Source organism: Cervus elaphus, chromosome 20 (genome assembly GCF_910594005.1).
Source record: "Cervus elaphus chromosome 20, mCerEla1.1, whole genome shotgun sequence".
In the NCBI taxonomy this organism is placed as follows: Eukaryota; Metazoa; Chordata; class Mammalia; order Artiodactyla; family Cervidae; genus Cervus; species Cervus elaphus.
In genome coordinates this window covers 121,234,672-121,251,973 of record NC_057834.1, presented here as the reverse complement: position 1 = coordinate 121,251,973, position 17,302 = coordinate 121,234,672, and the positions used below count along the sequence as shown (strand labels likewise).

Here is a 17,302-nt window from a genome sequence, read left to right as displayed (position 1 = left end):
TACATCTGTGTCTCTTTTTCTGTTTTGTATATAGGATTATTGTTACCATCTTTTTAAATTCCATATATATGTATTAGGATACTATATTGGTCTTTATCTTTCTGGCTTACTTCACTCTGTATAATGGGCTCCAGTTTCATCCATCTCATTAGAACTAATTCAAATGAATTCTTTTTAATGACTGAGTAATATTCCATGGTGTATATGTACCACAGCTTCCTTATCCATTCATCTGCTGATGGGCATCTAGGTTGCTTCCATGTCCTGGTTATTATAAACAGTGCTGCGATGAACATTGGGGTGCACGTGTCTCTTTCAGATCTGGTTTCCTCGGTGTGTATGCCCAGGAGTGGGATTGCTGGGTCATATGGCAGTTCTATTTCCAGTTTTTTCAGGAATTTCCACACTGTTCTCCATAGCGGCTTTACTAGTTTGCATTCCCACCAACAGTGTAAGAGGGTTCCCTTTTCTCTGCACCCTCTCCAGCATTTATTGTTTGTAGACTTTTTGATAGCAGCCATCCTGACTGGCGTGTAGTGGTACCTCATTGTGGTTTTGATTTGCATTTCTCTGATAATGAGTGATGTTGAGCATCTTTTCATGTGTTTGTTAGCCATCTGTATGTCTTCTTTGGAGAAATGTCTGTTTAGTTCTTTGGCCCATTTTTTGATTGGGTCATTTATTTTTCTGGAATTGAGCTGCAGGAGTTGCTTGTATATTTTTGAGATTAATCCTTTGTCTGTTGCTTTGTTTGCTATTATTTTCTCCCAATCGGAGGGCTGTCTTTTCACCTTGCTTATAGTTTCCTTTGTTGTGCAAAAGCTTTTAAATTTAATTAGGTCCCATTTGTTTATTTTTGCTTTTATTTCCAATATTCTGGGAGGTGGGTCATAGAGGATCCTGCTGTGATTTATGTCGGAGAGTGTTTTGCCTATGTTCTCCTCTAGAAGTTTTATAGTTTCTGGTCTTACATTTAGATCTCTAATCCATTTTGAGTTTATTTTTGTGTATGGTGTTAGAAAGTGTTCTAGTTTCATTCTTTTACAAGTGGTTGACCAGTTTTCCCAGCACCACTTGTTAAAGAGGTTGTCTTTTTTCCATTGTATATTCTTGCCTCCTTTGTCGAAGATAAGGTGTCCATAGGTGCGTAGATTTATCTCTGGGCTTTCTATTCTGTTCCATTGATCTATATTTCTGTCTTTGTGCCAGTACCATACTGTCTTGATACTGTGGCTTTGTAGTAGAGCCTGAAGTCAGGCAGGTTGATTCCTCCAGTTCCATTCTTCTTTCTCAAGATTACTTTGGCTATTCAAGGTTTTTTGTATTTCCATACAAATTGTGAAATTTGCTCTTTTGTCAAAGTTTGTCAAAATTTGCTCTTTTGTCAAAGTTCAGTCGCGTATATTTCTATCATAAAAATGTGTACTTTTGAGTTCCCTATTATGTCCCACTGATCTGTCTATTCTTTTGCCAAAACAAAACTGTCTTGATTACTATAGCTTTATAGTATATCTCAAAAGTCAGGTACTGTGAGTTCTTTAGCTTTGTTCAACCTCAAAAAGACTTCTGGATCTTTTGCCTTTCCACATAAATTTTAGAAACAGTTTGTCAATATCCACAAAGCAATTTGCTGGTATTTTGACTGGGATTGTGCTGAATCTAGACAAAGATCTTAACTATACTGAGTCTTAACTATATTTGTGTGGGTGTGTGTGCATGTGTTAGTCACTCAATTGTGTCTGACTCTTTGTGACCCCATGGACTGTAGCCTGCCAGGCTCCTTTGTACCACTAGGGAAGCCCTAACTATAGTTAGAGTTTTCTTATCCATGAACATGAAATATCTCTTCATTTATTTAGTTCTTCTTTTATTTCCTTCTTTAGAGTTTTGTAATTTTCCTCATGTAGTTCTTATACATATTTTCTTAGATTTATGCCTAAGTCTGTCTGTCTTTCTTTCCTTCCTTCTTGTCTGATGTAAACAGTGTTTTATTTTTCATTTTAATCTAATTACTCATTGCTGGTCTAGAGGAAAGAAACTGACTTCTGTATATTAACCTTGCTTTCTTCAATACTGCTCTGATCATATTTTTCACAAAAGAAAGTCTTTTTAACAAAAAAAAATACATTTGGATATCCACAGCCAAAAAATAATAATAAACTTAAACCTCACACATTAAAAATTAATTCAAAATGGCAAAATGGATCCTAAACTTAAATGCAGAATGCAAAACTATAAAATGTTTAAAAAAAAAATCTTCAGGATTGATAGCTAGGCAAAGAGTTCTTAGGATAATCCATAAAACAAAAAACTGTAAACTGGACTTAATCAAAATTATAACATTTGCTCTATGAAAGGACTTATTAATAGGATAAAAAGACAAGCTACAGATTAGGAGAAAATATTGCAAATGATATAGCCAAAACAGGACTAGTATTTAGAGTATAGTTTTAAAGAATTCTTAAAACTCAACTGTTAAAAAAATCCAAATAACAAATGGGAAAAAGACATGAACAGATATTTCACCAAAAAGGACAAATAAGCACATGAAAAGATGTTCAACATCATATGCTATGAGAGAAATGCAAATGAAAAATGCAATGAGTCTATATACTTCATCAAACTGGATAAAAAAAAATTAGCAACATCACCAAATGCTGGTGAGGATGTGGAGAAAATAGATCACCAATTAAGTTGTTTGTGGGACTGCAAAATCGTACAGCATGCTAGAAAATAGCTTGGTAGTTTCTCTAAAAACTAAACATGCAACCACCATATCAAGCCTGATCCAGCAATTGAAGTCCTAGGCATTTATCCTAGGGAAATAAAAGCTTATGTTCTCCAGTAATCTTGACTGGAAAATTCTATGGACAGAGGAGCCTGGTGGGCTATTGTCCATGGTGTCACAAAGAGTCAGACACAACTGAGTGACTAAACAACAACAGTAACAACTGGGTTTTATAATATAAAAAACAGGGTATTAGTATTACATGCTCAGCAGGCGCCAGTGTGGGGAATTGTTGTGGTCATCTTGAGGAAAATAAGTACTGTATGAAGGTACTACACTTCCAAAGATTAAGAACCATTCTGCCTGCTAAACAAAATATATTCTGAAGGCTGCTGGTTTTGTAATCCTACATTTGGATGTTTTTGGGGGGAGTTCTGTTACTTTAAAATTAAAAGAGAAGCATTAAACAATAAAACAAGATACAGTGAAATCTACTTATTGTAAATTCCATCTATATTTAAAATATTCTAAAATAACTTATTGGTAGCTAATTTTTTATAGCAGAATGAGTAGCATTTTCTTGTGTGCTGTGTGTGTGCTTAGTCGCTCAGTTGTGTCCAACTCTTGCGACCCCATAGACTGTAACCTGCCAGGCTCCTCTGTCCATGGGATTCTCCAAGCAAGAATACTGGAGTGGGTTGCCATTCCTTCTCCAGGGGATCTTCCTGATCCAGGAATCGAACCCAGGTCTCCTGCATTGCAGGTAGACTCTTTACTGACTGAGCCACAAGGGAAGCATTTTCTTGATCGTATTTTTTATTTTTATTATTTTTTATTTTTTAAATGGCCAATACAGTTCTGAATAGGATTTGCATGTTTCAGCTTTTGTTCTTTTGTCATAAAACTTGAGATAAAAATTATTTTAGCTGTAACCTAAAATTAAAGTCTGAAAAATGGCAGATGTTAACTTAAAAGCAGCATATACTAATTTATTTTGTTGTATAATGCTGATCTCTTAGGGAAATTTGATAAGCTTTCTTTTGTCCTAACTTAGAAAAGTATATGTCAGAATTCTGGTATATGTCTAATTTCTTCAGTGAATTTTATCTGCTTAAGTAGGTTTATAACACATAAAGCAAGAAAGAATGTGCATAACTATAGTGAACAATACAATTTTGTTCATATTATCTGATGTTTGCTAAAAGAGAAATAAAAGATGAATGAATTAAATGAAAAAAAAACTTATGTTTACACAAAAACCTGTACATGATGTTCAAAGAAGCTTTATTCATAATAGCTAGGAACCGAAAATAATTTAGATGTCTTTCAATGGAGAGTTAAACTTAAGTATATTTATCCATACCATGTAGCATCCATGCCATGTTTGGCATGCATATCCATACTGTGGAACACAATGCAACAATAATTTTAGAAACAACACATGCAACTACTTTGATGAATTTTCATAGAATTATGTTGAGGAAATTATGCTGAGTTATATATTGTGTTATTCCTTTTCTATAACATTCCTAAAATAATAAAATTAAAGGAACAGAGAACAGATCAGTGGTTGCCAGGGATTAAGGATGTTGCTTGGAGAGGGATATTGGAAAGAAATGTGTGGCTATAAAAGGACAATACGTGAGATCCTTGTGGTAATAGAAATGCTTTGAATTTTGACTGTATCAATATCAATCTCCTGGTTGTGATATTGTAGTATTGTTTTGCAAGGTTTACTACTGGGGGAAATTAGGTAAAGGACACAGAGATTTCTCTGTATTATTTTTTACAAGTGTATGACAATTTACAATCATCACAAAATAAAAACTTATATAACGCTTACAAATTGAGTAATATATAATATTTCTGACTTTGAGAAAGAACTGATGAGTTCAGTAGGTAAGACAAGTATTCTCATTAAAAAATCACAATGCATTATGATAACAGCTACATCCATTTACTATGCACCAGACACTGTCATAAGCTGTTTACATACACTAACTCATTTTGTTTTCATATCAATCCTATGAGGTATTATGGTTATAATTATTTTATGGATGAACAAACTGAAGTGTAAAGATATTTGGTGAGTTATACAAGGTCACACAACTTGCAGCTAACAAGTGCTACAAGAACTATATACAATGTATGGCACTAACACAGAGACGAGTGACCTACTATATCCAAGGAGACAAAGGTTGATGCAGTAAGTTCCACAGAACTGAGTTTTGATGGATATTAAGGAGTTTATATGGAATTCTAACAAAGGAATCAACACACGCAAGTTTCAGTGATGTAAAATAAGAAGATGCCACTGAGGAAAAATCATTTAGTTTTCCTGACTCTTAGTTTTCTTCCTCATAAAATAAATAGTTGAGACTGTGTTATAGTCCCCTCTAGCTCATACCATCTATGATTCTATGCCGCTAGTGTACGAAGTTAAATTAGGTCCTGTAGGTACAGTCCTTGTCTCTATGCAGTACTAGAATAATTTATGGGAAATGTGTCACTGTGCCCAAGAAACAAGGATATACCTATTATCAATTATAGATTAAATACCACTGTGACACAAGTTTAAAAGTCTTTGGAGTTGGCTGGGGAAACCAAACCACCATTTATAATATTGTTTCTATGGGAAAATAACTTTCAAACCAAATACGGCATATAAAGCAGTTGTTTAAAAATTGTGCATGTTCTGTTCAAACATATTCTAAAATGTCTGTTCATAAGAAAAGAAAGAAATGGGTCCTTTAAAAAAATTAGAATCAGGCTTGGAAGGAGCTGTAGGTCTTAGACAAAAGTTAATGAATAATCTTTTGTGTTTGATGCCAATTAGCTTTTATAACAGTTCCAGCCTTCAAAGGACAGGAAGCGGCAGAGAAGAATTCAAAAGAGAATTCGAGACTGGAAAAAAGTGGCAAAGGGTAATCTCAGGAAAACAGTGCCTATGTAAGCAAAATCATTTCCTTTCTTTTTGGTTCAAAATGGAAACGAGCAGGATGCTGAAAGATGAGGGGAAGCAAGCAAAACCTGAGTTAGGGTAGCAGAAAAGAAACAGCCTCTAGGGGTACCCTGTAGTATAACAACTAAGAGCAGTACTTTTTCTTAGCTCTTCATCCCTGTGAGTGAGAAGAAAAGTAAGACTTCTTATTAAACCAGAGTAAAGCCAAGGTTAAATCACAAGAGTGAAAGTTTTCTGATGATGAAGTGTATGTTGAGATGTTTTATTCAACTGTGCTCTGAATTTTATGTTTTAAATAGAAGCCCTAGGTTTATACTGACTATTCCACAATAGTTATTTACATTTATAATTTAGGACACTTTCCTAAACTTGAAATCCTTATAGTTAACTGCCTACTTGATGTCATCACTTTGATGGCTCACAGGTATATCATACTTCATAAATCTGCCTTCTTCTGGGCCTCCCACATAGCACGGTGGTGAAGAATCCATCTGCCAATGCAGGAGACACCAGAGACGCGGGCTTGATCCATGGGTCAGGAAGATCCCCAGGAGAAGGAAACTGGCAACCCACTCCAGTGTTCTTGCCTGGAAAATTCCATGGACCGAGGACCCTGGTGGGCTATAGTCCATGGGGTTGCAGAGTCGGACACGACTGAGAGACTGAGCTCACACACAGTGCCTTCTTCTACCCCTAACTCCTGGCACAGCTTCCCCCCAAGTCAGACATGACTGAAGCAACTTAGCATGCACACACACATATATATATATGTGTACATATATGACACTGAATCACTTTGCTGTATTCCTGAAACTACCACAACATTGCAAATCAACTATAATTCAATAAAAATAACAGTAATAAAACAAAAATATATGAAAGTTATGACAGAGGTTATAATATAAGGGTCTACAGAGCCATGTTTTACATGAATAATATACAGAGGGAAGTTCAGTTAGTATTTCTTTAAATGCTCTATTGGGATCTTACTTCTAAAGTTCAAACACTCTATAAGAAAAATTTCTAAGTAAATGTTAGCATTTTTAAAGATCTACTTTTAATAAGTTTGAAACTAGCCACATTTTTAAAGGAAGAACATTTTAAGCGGTAACAGTATTAGCAGAAGGCAAAACAAATTATCTATACAATATAAACTGTTTCATCGAGGTGGGCAAAGCTTCATTATGACATTAGTGCTTTTCTGAGTTTCTCCTTTGATAGTAAGATACTATCAAATGAAATACTCTATCAAATAGGTTTATGTAAAACTCCTAGGCAGATAATAGAGGAATAAGAGAAACCTTTTACCAATACCTTCAACTAAAGTAGTACACAGAGAGGGTGAAAAGGAAAATAAAAATTCCATTTATTGGCAATATGTAAAAACAGTTATCATGTTATTCATAACTGCTTAAATCCATGCCATTTTAATTTCAGAACAGTATGACCTTGGTATTTTCTAACTATAAAAATAAAGGATATATAATGAATATCATTGATGTCTTCCTTTACTAACGTGAAATGCCAATTTCCTCTTTCTATAATAAGAAACAATCTAGGCATTGAGTATTAAAGCAGCAAATACTGAAAACCACTAGCAATTTTTAAAATTAGTTTGTCATTAGTTTCAATATTCTTACTTCTGAATACAATTGCTAACCAGAAAAAAATGCTATTTTTAAAATTTTCATCTAGTCCCTTTTCCTGCCCAACTCTTTTGGAGGTATAAAATAAGAAAAGAGTAATCAACAGAAGGGAGGTGAAAGGAAATTAGAAACAAATTACCTGGATAATCCATACACTGAATGATCATTCCATGAATGTATAATTACATTATGAAACTCATAATGTATGAAATTACATGTATGAAACACATCGTCTTTATACTAAAAAGTCTCATTACTCTCATTTTTCTCTTTTTTAAAATTTATTTAAAAAAATTTTTTAAATTTAAAATCAAGTATAGTTGACTTACAATATTGTGTTAATTTCTGCTGTATAGCAAATTGGTTCAGTTTTATATATAAAACTGATGTATATATAAAATAATATATATATTCTTTTTCAAATTCTTTTCCAGTTACTCTCATTTTAATGGATATTTTTTGAGCCAACAATGACTAACCTCTACTATACTGACTTTTTTGCTAATTTGTGTTGAATTTGGTGCACTACATTTGCTTAAAATTAAAATACAGTATGCCTCATATACTTCAGACTCTTGACGAGGGTGAAGGAGGAAAGTGAAAGAGCCAGCTTAAAACTAAATATTAGGTTCTGTGTCGCTTCAGGCACAGCGCCGCTCACACCATGGCTTGGATCCGGACTGCACAACAACCTTTCGAGAGACGTGGGTCTTTGGAGCCTCTTTAGTCCCGGAGCTCGGGCCGCAGGCAGCTCCGCGGCGGCGGATGGAAAGAACCTCTGGAATGGATGGACTCGTCCTGAGCAGTTTTGCTAATTTGCAGCAGCTGGACAATGTTCCTCACTGATACCTGTCTGTCGGCCTAATCGTCACATCCTCTCTCTGCTCTTGAGCCTAGTGGGCCTCTAGGCAAGATGTCCCTGCCCATCGGGATGTACCGCCGGGCATTCAGCTATGATGATGCCCTCGAGGACCCTACGCCCATGACTCCTCCTCCATCGGACATGGGCAGCATCCCCTGGAAGCCAGTGATTCCAGAGCGCAAGTATCAGCACCTCGCCAAGGTGGAGGAGGGAGAGCCCTGCGTCTCCGCGCGAGCCCCGGCCCCGCCATCAGCCAGCGACAGTGAGAAGGCCCCTGTGGTGAAGGCCAAAGCTACCCACGTCATCATGAGCTCTTTGATCACAAAACAGACCCAGGAGAGCATTCAGCGTTTTGAGCAACAGGCAGGGCTGCGAGATGCTGGCTACACCCCTCACAAGGGCCTCACCACTGAGGAGACCAAGTACCTTCGAGTGGCAGAAGCACTCCACAAACTAAAGCTCCAGAGTGGAGAGACAGCAAGAGAGGAGAGGCAGCCAGCCTCCACGCAGTCCACCCCGAGCAGCAGTCCCCAGGCCTCTCCTAAGCAGAAGACCAGAGGCTGGTTCACTTCTGGTCCTTCCACAGCCTTACCTGGCCCCAGTCTTAGCACCATGGATTCTGGAAGCGGGGATAAAGACAGAAGCTCGACCGATAAATGGAGCCTCTCTGGACCAAGACCGCTCCAGAAGTCTGAGTCAGGAGGCTTTGCCATCCAGGCCTACCGAGGAGCTCAGAAGCCTTCTCCAATGGAAGTGATGCGCGCACAAGCCGCCCGAAGCGGGGAGGAGCCAGCAGCGTCCAAGCCGCCCAAGATGGACATCCCAGTGACGGAAGGGACGAGACAGCTGCCACGGGCCCACAGCCTCAAGCCCCGCGACCTGAATGTTCTCACACCCACTGGCTTCTAGAGCTTTCTGTCCCGGGGACGCTGCATCGAGGGTGTCGAGCCCAGCTCCCTTTACCGTGGCTCTGACATAGGAAAAGTTTTGTCTTTGTGAAAATCAAACTGAGGCTAGGCGGAGACATAATTGGTTTTTGCGAAACATTAGTGCAAAGCTTGTCCTTGTGTGGAAAAGCCATTTTTGTATTGCTCTAGCTTTAGACTAAACTTGAGCAGTGATGTATGAGGATCCCTAGAACTTGGGCCACCGCTTACTAGGTGACTGTCTTCGATGTTCCAGAACCAAGGCTTCAGGATTCCTTCAGCACTGTCCAGGTGCGCATGGACAGAACACGGCGTAGGGACGTCCACGGACTAGTGCAGGCGGCTTCGGCCCTCGCGGCCGTGCTGGCGCTGGGTGCTCCGGTCTGCTGTTAGGGAACCCTAGACCTGCTGGAGATGTGGGTGCAGCTAGGAGCCAGCCCGGCAGGGACCCCCCGTTTGTGCTGGCAGCAGCCTCCTCGAGTTCTGGGGGACCTCACGGGCCCCTGAGTCCCGCAGCCAGCCCTTCCTCTGGGACCTCTGGGGCCCGTGCTGCGGGAGGGGTGCTTCTCTTCTGCGTGTCACAGAACAAACACTAGTCTTAACATATCCTTTGTTGCACTTTACAGTGAGATTAATTTAACTTCCATTTGGTTGAAAACTTCCTAAGGAGAAAATTCAGTCTACTGGCTTGCTATAGATAAATGGATGTTAAACTTTAAAAAAAGAGGTGGCAACTGGGGTTTGGATATAGTCTTGAGGTTCATATGAAACTAGTGTCACTCTATTTTGATTTTCTTGTTCAGGCTAGGGCTTGAAAATTTTTTTCCTGGGAGGTAGAAGAATTAAAAAATTTCTGTATGCAATCATTTTCCCCTCAAATGAGCCTCATACCTTTGTAAACATGTACCTCACTGAGGAAAGGAACTGGGGAAGCCACTTTTTCATTTCTCTTCACCGTGTACATGTACAACCACTGTCTTGAACGCTGTCTCCCATTCCTGCTGTCTTTTGCTTTGGACGTTATTGTGTCTACTCAAGGAGCCGAGCTGACCTTCCCCCAGAGGCACCCTGGAGTCTCAAATGATCAGAATTAATTTATTTGTGTCTTCTGTTACGCTTGTATCTCTTACTTGTTTTGACAATAAAAATCCTTACTACTTTAAAAAAAAAAAAACAAAAACTAAATATTAAAAAAATGAAGATCATGGCATCTGGCCCTATTATATCACAGCAAGTAGAGGGGGAGGTGGCTTCCCTGTGGCTCAGCTGGTAAAGAATCTGCCTGCAACGCAGGAGACCTGGGTTCAATCCCTGGGTTGGGAAGATCCCCTGGAGAAGGGAAAGGCTACACACTCCAGTATTATGGCCTGGAGAATTCCAAGGACTGTATGTAGTCCATGGGTCACAAAGAGCTGGACATGACTGAGCGACTTTCATTTTCACTTTCAAAGGGGGAGAAAGATGGACGTAGTGACAGATTTCCTCTTCTTGAGCTCTAAAATCACTGCATATGGTGACTGCAGCCATGAAATCAGAAGACATTTGCTTCTTGGCAGGAAAGCTGTAACAAACCTAGACAGCGTGCTGAAAAGCAGAGACATTACTCTGCTTTAAGGTTCCTCCAAGCCTTTTCATGGCTTGATAGTTCATTTCATTTTTATGCTGAATAATATTCCAATGTTGAGATGTACCAAAGTTTATTTATCCACTCACCTCTGAAGAACATCTTGGTGACTTCCAAAATTTGGCAAACATGAAAAAACTGCTATGAGCATTCCTGTACTAGTTTTTTTTTTGTTGTTGTTGTTCAGTTGCCCAGTCGTGTTCAACTCTTTGTGGCCCCATGGACTGCGGCACGGCAGGCCTCTCTGTCCCTCACCATCTTCCTAAGTTTGCCAAGTTCATTTTCATTGCATCAGTAATGCGATACAGCCATCTCATCCTCTGATGCCCTCTTCTTCTTCTGCCCTCAATCTTTCCCAGCATCAGGGTCTTTTCTAATGAGTTGGCTCGTCACATCAGGTGGAGCTTCACCTTCAGCATCAGTCCTTCCAATGAATATTCAGGACTGATTTCCTTTAGGATTGACGGGTTTGATCTCCTTGCAGTCCAAGGGACTCTCAAGGGTCTTCTCCAGCACCACAGTTTGAAAGCATCAATTCTTCAGCACTCAGACTTCATTATGGTCCAACTGTCACATCTATACATGACTAATGAAAACCACAGCTTTGACTATTAAGATCTTTGTCGGCAAAGTAATGTCTCTGCTTTTTAATATGCTGTCTAGGTTGGTCATAGCTTTTCTTCCAAGGAGCAAGTGTCTTTTAATATCATGGCTGCAATCACCATCTGCAGTGATTTTGGACCCCAAGAAAATAAAGTCTGTCACTGTTTCCAATGTTTCCCCAACTATTAGCCATGAAGTGATGGGACCAGCTTCCATGATCTTTGTTTTCTGAATGTTGAGTTTTAAGCCAGCTTTTTTCATTCTCCTCTTCACCTTCATCAAGAGGCTCTTTAGTTGCTCTTCACTTTCTGCCATAAGAGTAGTGTCATCTGCATATATGAGGTTATTGATATTTCTCCCGGCAATCTGGATTCCAGCTTGTGCTTCATCCAGTCCAGCATTTCTCATGATGTACTCTGTATAGAAGTTAAATAAGCAGGGTGACAATATACAGCCTTGACATACTGCTTTTCCAATTTGGAACCAGTCTGTTGTTCCATTTCCAGTTCTAACTGTTGCTTCTTTACATACATACAGGTTTCATAGGAGGTAAGCAAAATGGTCTGGTATTCCCATCTCTTTCAGAATTTTTCAGTTTGTTGTGATCCACACTGTCAAAGGCTTTAGCAAAGTCAAATGAAACAGAAGTAAAAGGTTTTCTGGAATTCTCTTGCTTTTTCTATGATTCAATGAATGTTTGCAATTTGATCTCTGGTTCCTCTGCCTTTTCTAAGTCCAGCTTGCATATCTGGAAGTTCTCGGTTCATGTACTACTGAAGCCTATCTTGAAGGATTTTGAGCATCACCTTGCTAGCATGTGAAATGAATGCAATTGTGCAGTAGTCTGAACATTCTTTGACATTGCCCTTCTTTGGGACTGGAATGAAAACTGACCTTTTCCAGTCCTGTGGCCACTGCTGAGTTTTCCAAATTTGCTGGCATATTGAGTGCAGCACATTTAACAGATCATTGTTTAGGATTTGAAATGGCTCAGTTGGAATTCCATCACCTCCACTAGCTTTATTCGTAATGATGCTTCCTAAGGCCCACTTGACTCCAGGATGTCTGGCTCTAGATGAGTGATCACACCGTTGTAGTTAGCTGGGTCATGAAGATATTTTTTGTATAGTTCTTCTGCATATCCTTGTCACCTCTTCTTAGTATCTTCTGCTTATGTAAGGTCCACATTTCTGTTCTTTATTGTGCCCATCTTTGCATGAGACGTTCCCTTGGTATCTCTAATTTTCTTGAAGAAATCTGAACATAAACACCCATGATATGAAACATCTATAAGGTTACTGATTTCAGCATTATTTCTAATACCAAAAGAATGGAGATATCCCTTGTCTCCAGCCACAGATGTAGAAATTCTTCCCATGTGTTTTCTGCAATGTGCCTATGTCACACCTCCATCAGGAGGCATCCAATTCTTTTTCCCTTTAGATCTGCGAAGGCCTCATGACTTGCTTTAACCAACCAAAAGCAGCATCAGTGACACAGGGTCAGTTTTAGGGCTGGCCTAGAAAAAATGATGTCACAGTGGCAACAGGCACAGATAGCATCTAGATTTTTGTTTCTAAAAACAATTACTACTGGAAGCAACCATTCCACAGTGAATTTCAGGTCTAGGCAGGGAAGGTATCAATTTTTTTATTGGCCATTCTACATTGCCTGAAATCAAGGATGCACTCCAAGAAAAAGTATGTTAAAATGAGACAAGAAGAAGCTGGAAAGGACTTCCACTAGCCAAATAAATAACAATTTGAGTATCAAAAAGAAAAATGACCGTGATTGTAAAATATTTTTTAAAATATATGTATCCATAGAGATACTTCAAAAAAAAGGAAAAAGAAAGAAAAGGAAAACCTCATTTGCCACCATTGGAGGTAACTTTTTATTACTTAAAAGTCCTTATCCGAACTTTTCAGCTAAGAGGAAAAAATTAGCACTAACAATGATGTTTTAGTAGGAACTATCCAGCACTTCTGAGGAAACACTCTCTTTGAAGAATGCTAGCTGATAAATATAAAAGGAATGATGGAATAAGAAAAAATAACTATTCTATAATCCATAATGAAACAATTGATTATGGCAATTATTTATATCTGGTTAATACTCTAAATATATTAAGAACTCAAACAACTCAAGAGTAACAAATCAATTCGATTTAAAAATGGGCAAGGGCTCTGAATATACATTTTCCCGAAGACATACAAATGGACAACAGGTACATGAAATAGTGCTCAGTATCACTAATCATCAGGGAAATACAAATAAAAATCACAATGAGATCTGACTTCCACCTGTTAGAATGGTTATTATCAAAGAGAAAGGAAATAACAAGTGCTGGTGAGGATGGAGAGAAGGAATTTTTGTGTACTGCTGGTGGGACTATAAGTTGGTACAGCCACCTATGTAAATAGTAGAGAAGTTCCTCAAAAAGTTAAAAAAAGAACTCCCTTATGATTCAGCAATTCCACTTCTGGGTATACATACAAAATAGATGAAACCACTATTTCAAAGATAGCTCCAATGTTTATTGTAGCACTACTCACAATAGCCAACACACTGACATAACTGTCTGTTAATAGATGAATGGATAAAAATGTGAGACACACACACTCACACACAACACACACAGTGGCATATTATTCAGTCGCGAAAAAAGGAAATTCTGCCATTTGTGACAATACAGATGGAGCTTGAGGGCATTATGCTAAGCAAATAACTGAGGGGAAAAGAAACACTGCATGATTATATGTGGAATCTAAATGAAACCACACTCAAAGATACCAGACTGGTGGTTGCCTGGGGCAGTGTGTAGGGAAATGGATCATGATAGATTAAATTAGAAATAAATAATAGAAAGATAGGGAAAATTTCCAGTAGTCATGTATGGACGTGAGAGTTGGACTATAAAGAAGGCTGAGTGCCAAAGAATTGATGCTTCTGAATTGCGGTGCTGAAGAAGACTCTTGAGAGTCCTCTGGACAGCAAAGAGATCAAACCCATCAACACTAAAGTATTCATTGGAAGGACTGAGGCTGAAACTGAAGCTCCAATACTTTGACCACTTGACGCAAAGAGCCAACTCACTGGAAAAGATTGAAGATGCTGGGAAAGATTGAAGGCAAAAGGAGAAGAGGGCAGCAGAGGATGAGATGGCTAGACAGACCATTGATCACTGACTAACTGGACATGAGTTTGAGCAAACTTCGGGAGATAGTGAAGGGCATGCTGCAGTTCATGGGGTCACAAAGAGTCAGACACAACTTAGTGACTGAATAATAACAGCAAAGAAAATTTCCAATCTCTTGGCAAGTTTGAAAATAGAAAAACAACACAGAAAAATCAGTAGAGCCAAAAGCTGGTTCTCTGGTACTAAGGCCAAACAAAATCAGAGAAAGGAAGGAAGGCAGGAAGGTAAGAAAAAAGAAGACATGGTTATTTATATAGAAACTTCCAAAGAATTTACAAAAAAATTCCTAACACTAAGTGCATTTAGCAAGGACTTAGATACAGGTATAAAAATCCTGGATACAGCATATAAAAATCAATCAATTTCTTTATACCAGGAATGTACAAATGAAAATTAAAATTTTTAAAAATACTCAATTTTAATAACTTGAAAAAAAAAGGAAATTTTTGTAAATTCCTTGGGAGTTTCTATATCAACAATCACGTCATTTTCTTTTTTCTTACCTTATTAAAAAGCAGAGACATTACTTTGCCAACAAAGGTCCATCTAGTCAAGGCTATGGGTTTACCAGTGGTCATGTATGGATGTGAGAGTTGGACTAGAAAGAAAGCTGAGCACTGAAGAATTGATGCTTTTGAACTGTGGTGTTGGAAAAGACTCTTGAGAGTCCCTTGGACTGCAAGGAGATCCAACCAGTCCATCCTAAAGGAGATCAGTCCTGGGTGTTCATTGGAAGGACTGATATTGAAGCTGAAACTCCAATACTTTGGCCACCTGATGTGAAGAGCTGACTCATTGGAAGACTCTGATGCTGGGAAAGATTGAGGGCAGGAGGAGAAGGGGACGACAGAGGATGAGATGCTTAGATGGCATCACCAACTCAATGGACATGGGTTTGGGTGGACTCTGGGAGTTAGTGATGGACAGGGAGGCCTGGCGTGCTGCAGTTCATGGGGTCACAAAGAGTCGGACACGACTGAGCGACTGAACTTCCTTCCATCCTTCCTTCCTTTCTCTGATTTTGTTTGGCCTTAAAACCAGAGAACCAGCTTTTGGCTTTATTGATTTTTTTTTTCTATTTGTTTTTCTATTTCAAACTTGCCAAAAGATTGAAAATTTTCCTTGTTGTTGTTCAAAAATATCCAATTATAATAACTTTAAAATAGGTGTATAAGCCTAACAAAACATTTACAGAATCTGTATGCTGAAAACTACAAAGAATGATGGAAGAAATCCAGGAAAATCTAAATAAATAGAGATATTGTGTTTATAGATTAAATATGCAACAAAGTAAAGATTTCAATTTTTCCAAAACTGATATATAGGTTTGCTGCTGCTCTTTGTTTAGTCGCTGAGTCGTGGTCAACTCTGTGATCCCATGGTCTGTAGCCTGTCAGGTTCCTCTGTCTTCCTCCTCCTCCTTTTGCAGGCAAGAATACTGGAGTGGGTTGCCATTTCCTTCTCCAGGGCATCTTCTAGACCCAGGGACTGAACTCAGGTATGCTGCTTTGGTAAAGACAGATTCTTTACCACTTTAAAGTGGTAAAGACAGACTCTTTAACACTGAGCCACCAAAAAAATTCTTTTGCTGATATTTTGACTTGTATTGTAGGCTTGTATATACAGGCTATATAGGCTTAATATAATAAAACTCAAAATATCAGCAAAAACTTTTAAAATATATATATTGATTCTAAAAGGAACTGGAATAGTTTAAAATAATTCTAAAAGATAAGAATAAAGTTAGAATCACACTGATTTCAAGACTTACTATAAAGCTATAATAATAAAGACTGTGTGGTAACAGTAAAAGGATTGACACCTAAATCAATGAGAGAGAACAGAGTCTTGAAATAGACTTATGCAAATATTACCAACTGATTTTTGGTGACGATTCAAAAGTAATTCAGTGGATAAAAGACAGTATTTTCAACATACAGGGTTGAACACTGAACATCTATATGCAATAAAAAAAAGTAATCTAAATCTCATATTTTGTATAGAATTAACTCAAAATGGATCACAGACTGAATGGAAAAATGTAAAAATAGAAAATGTTTAGAACAAGAGAAAGTCTTATTAGTGGCAGAAAGTCTTTGTGACCTGGGGTTAGGCAAAGGCTTTTTTTTTTTCCCCAACTTATTTCTCTACTGAAGTACAGTTGATTTACAATGTTATGTTAATTTCTTCTGTACAGCAAAGTGACTCAGTTATACACATATATACATTCTTTTTAATATTCTTTTCCATTATGGTTTATCCCAGGACATTGAATATAGATTCCTGTGTTTACAGTAGGACCTTATTGCTTAGCCACTGTATATGAAGGAGTTTTTAGACATGTCAGCAAAAGCACAATCCACAAAAGAAAAAGCTGATAAGTTAGACTTCATTAATATTAAAAACCTTTGCTCTACCAGAGATACTATTAAAAGGACGAAAAAAACAAGCAAGAGATTGGGAGGTGATATCTGCAAAGCACATATCCAATAAAGGACTTGTATCCAGAATACACAGTGAACTCTCAAAACTCAAATTAAGAAAACAAAGAGTCTAATTTAAAGCTAGGCAAAATATTTGGACACATCTCCAAAGAAAACATGTAAATTACAAGTAGGTACATGAAAAGATGTTCAACATCATTAGCCCTTAGAGAACTGCAAATTAAAACAATAACACTTATGATATATACTTATGAGAATGGATAAAATTAAAATAATGACAAGACAAAACAACAAACAAAAACAAAACA

The 17,302-nt window shown here is 38.0% G+C and overlaps 2 protein-coding genes across 2 annotated transcripts in view; one reads left to right on the top strand and one right to left on the bottom strand.

The window, feature by feature from the left end:
* ZSWIM5 (zinc finger SWIM-type containing 5) overlaps positions 1-17,302 on the bottom strand; it is a 166,001-nt gene that overhangs the window by 84,343 nt on the left and 64,356 nt on the right. The gene's annotated exons all lie outside the window — the stretch shown is intronic.
* On the top strand, positions 7,975-9,319 carry LOC122677274 (putative monooxygenase p33MONOX). Its single transcript, XM_043877222.1, has one exon. The coding sequence runs from the start codon at positions 8,250-8,252 to the stop codon at positions 9,105-9,107; it is 858 nt and encodes a 285-aa protein (XP_043733157.1). The 5' UTR covers positions 7,975-8,249; the 3' UTR covers positions 9,108-9,319.

Excerpts from the sequence above, each read along its gene's own strand:
- LOC122677274 (XM_043877222.1), top strand. The coding sequence starts at position 8,250 with ATGTCCCTGCCCATCGGGATGTACCGCCGGGCATTCAGCTATGATGAT.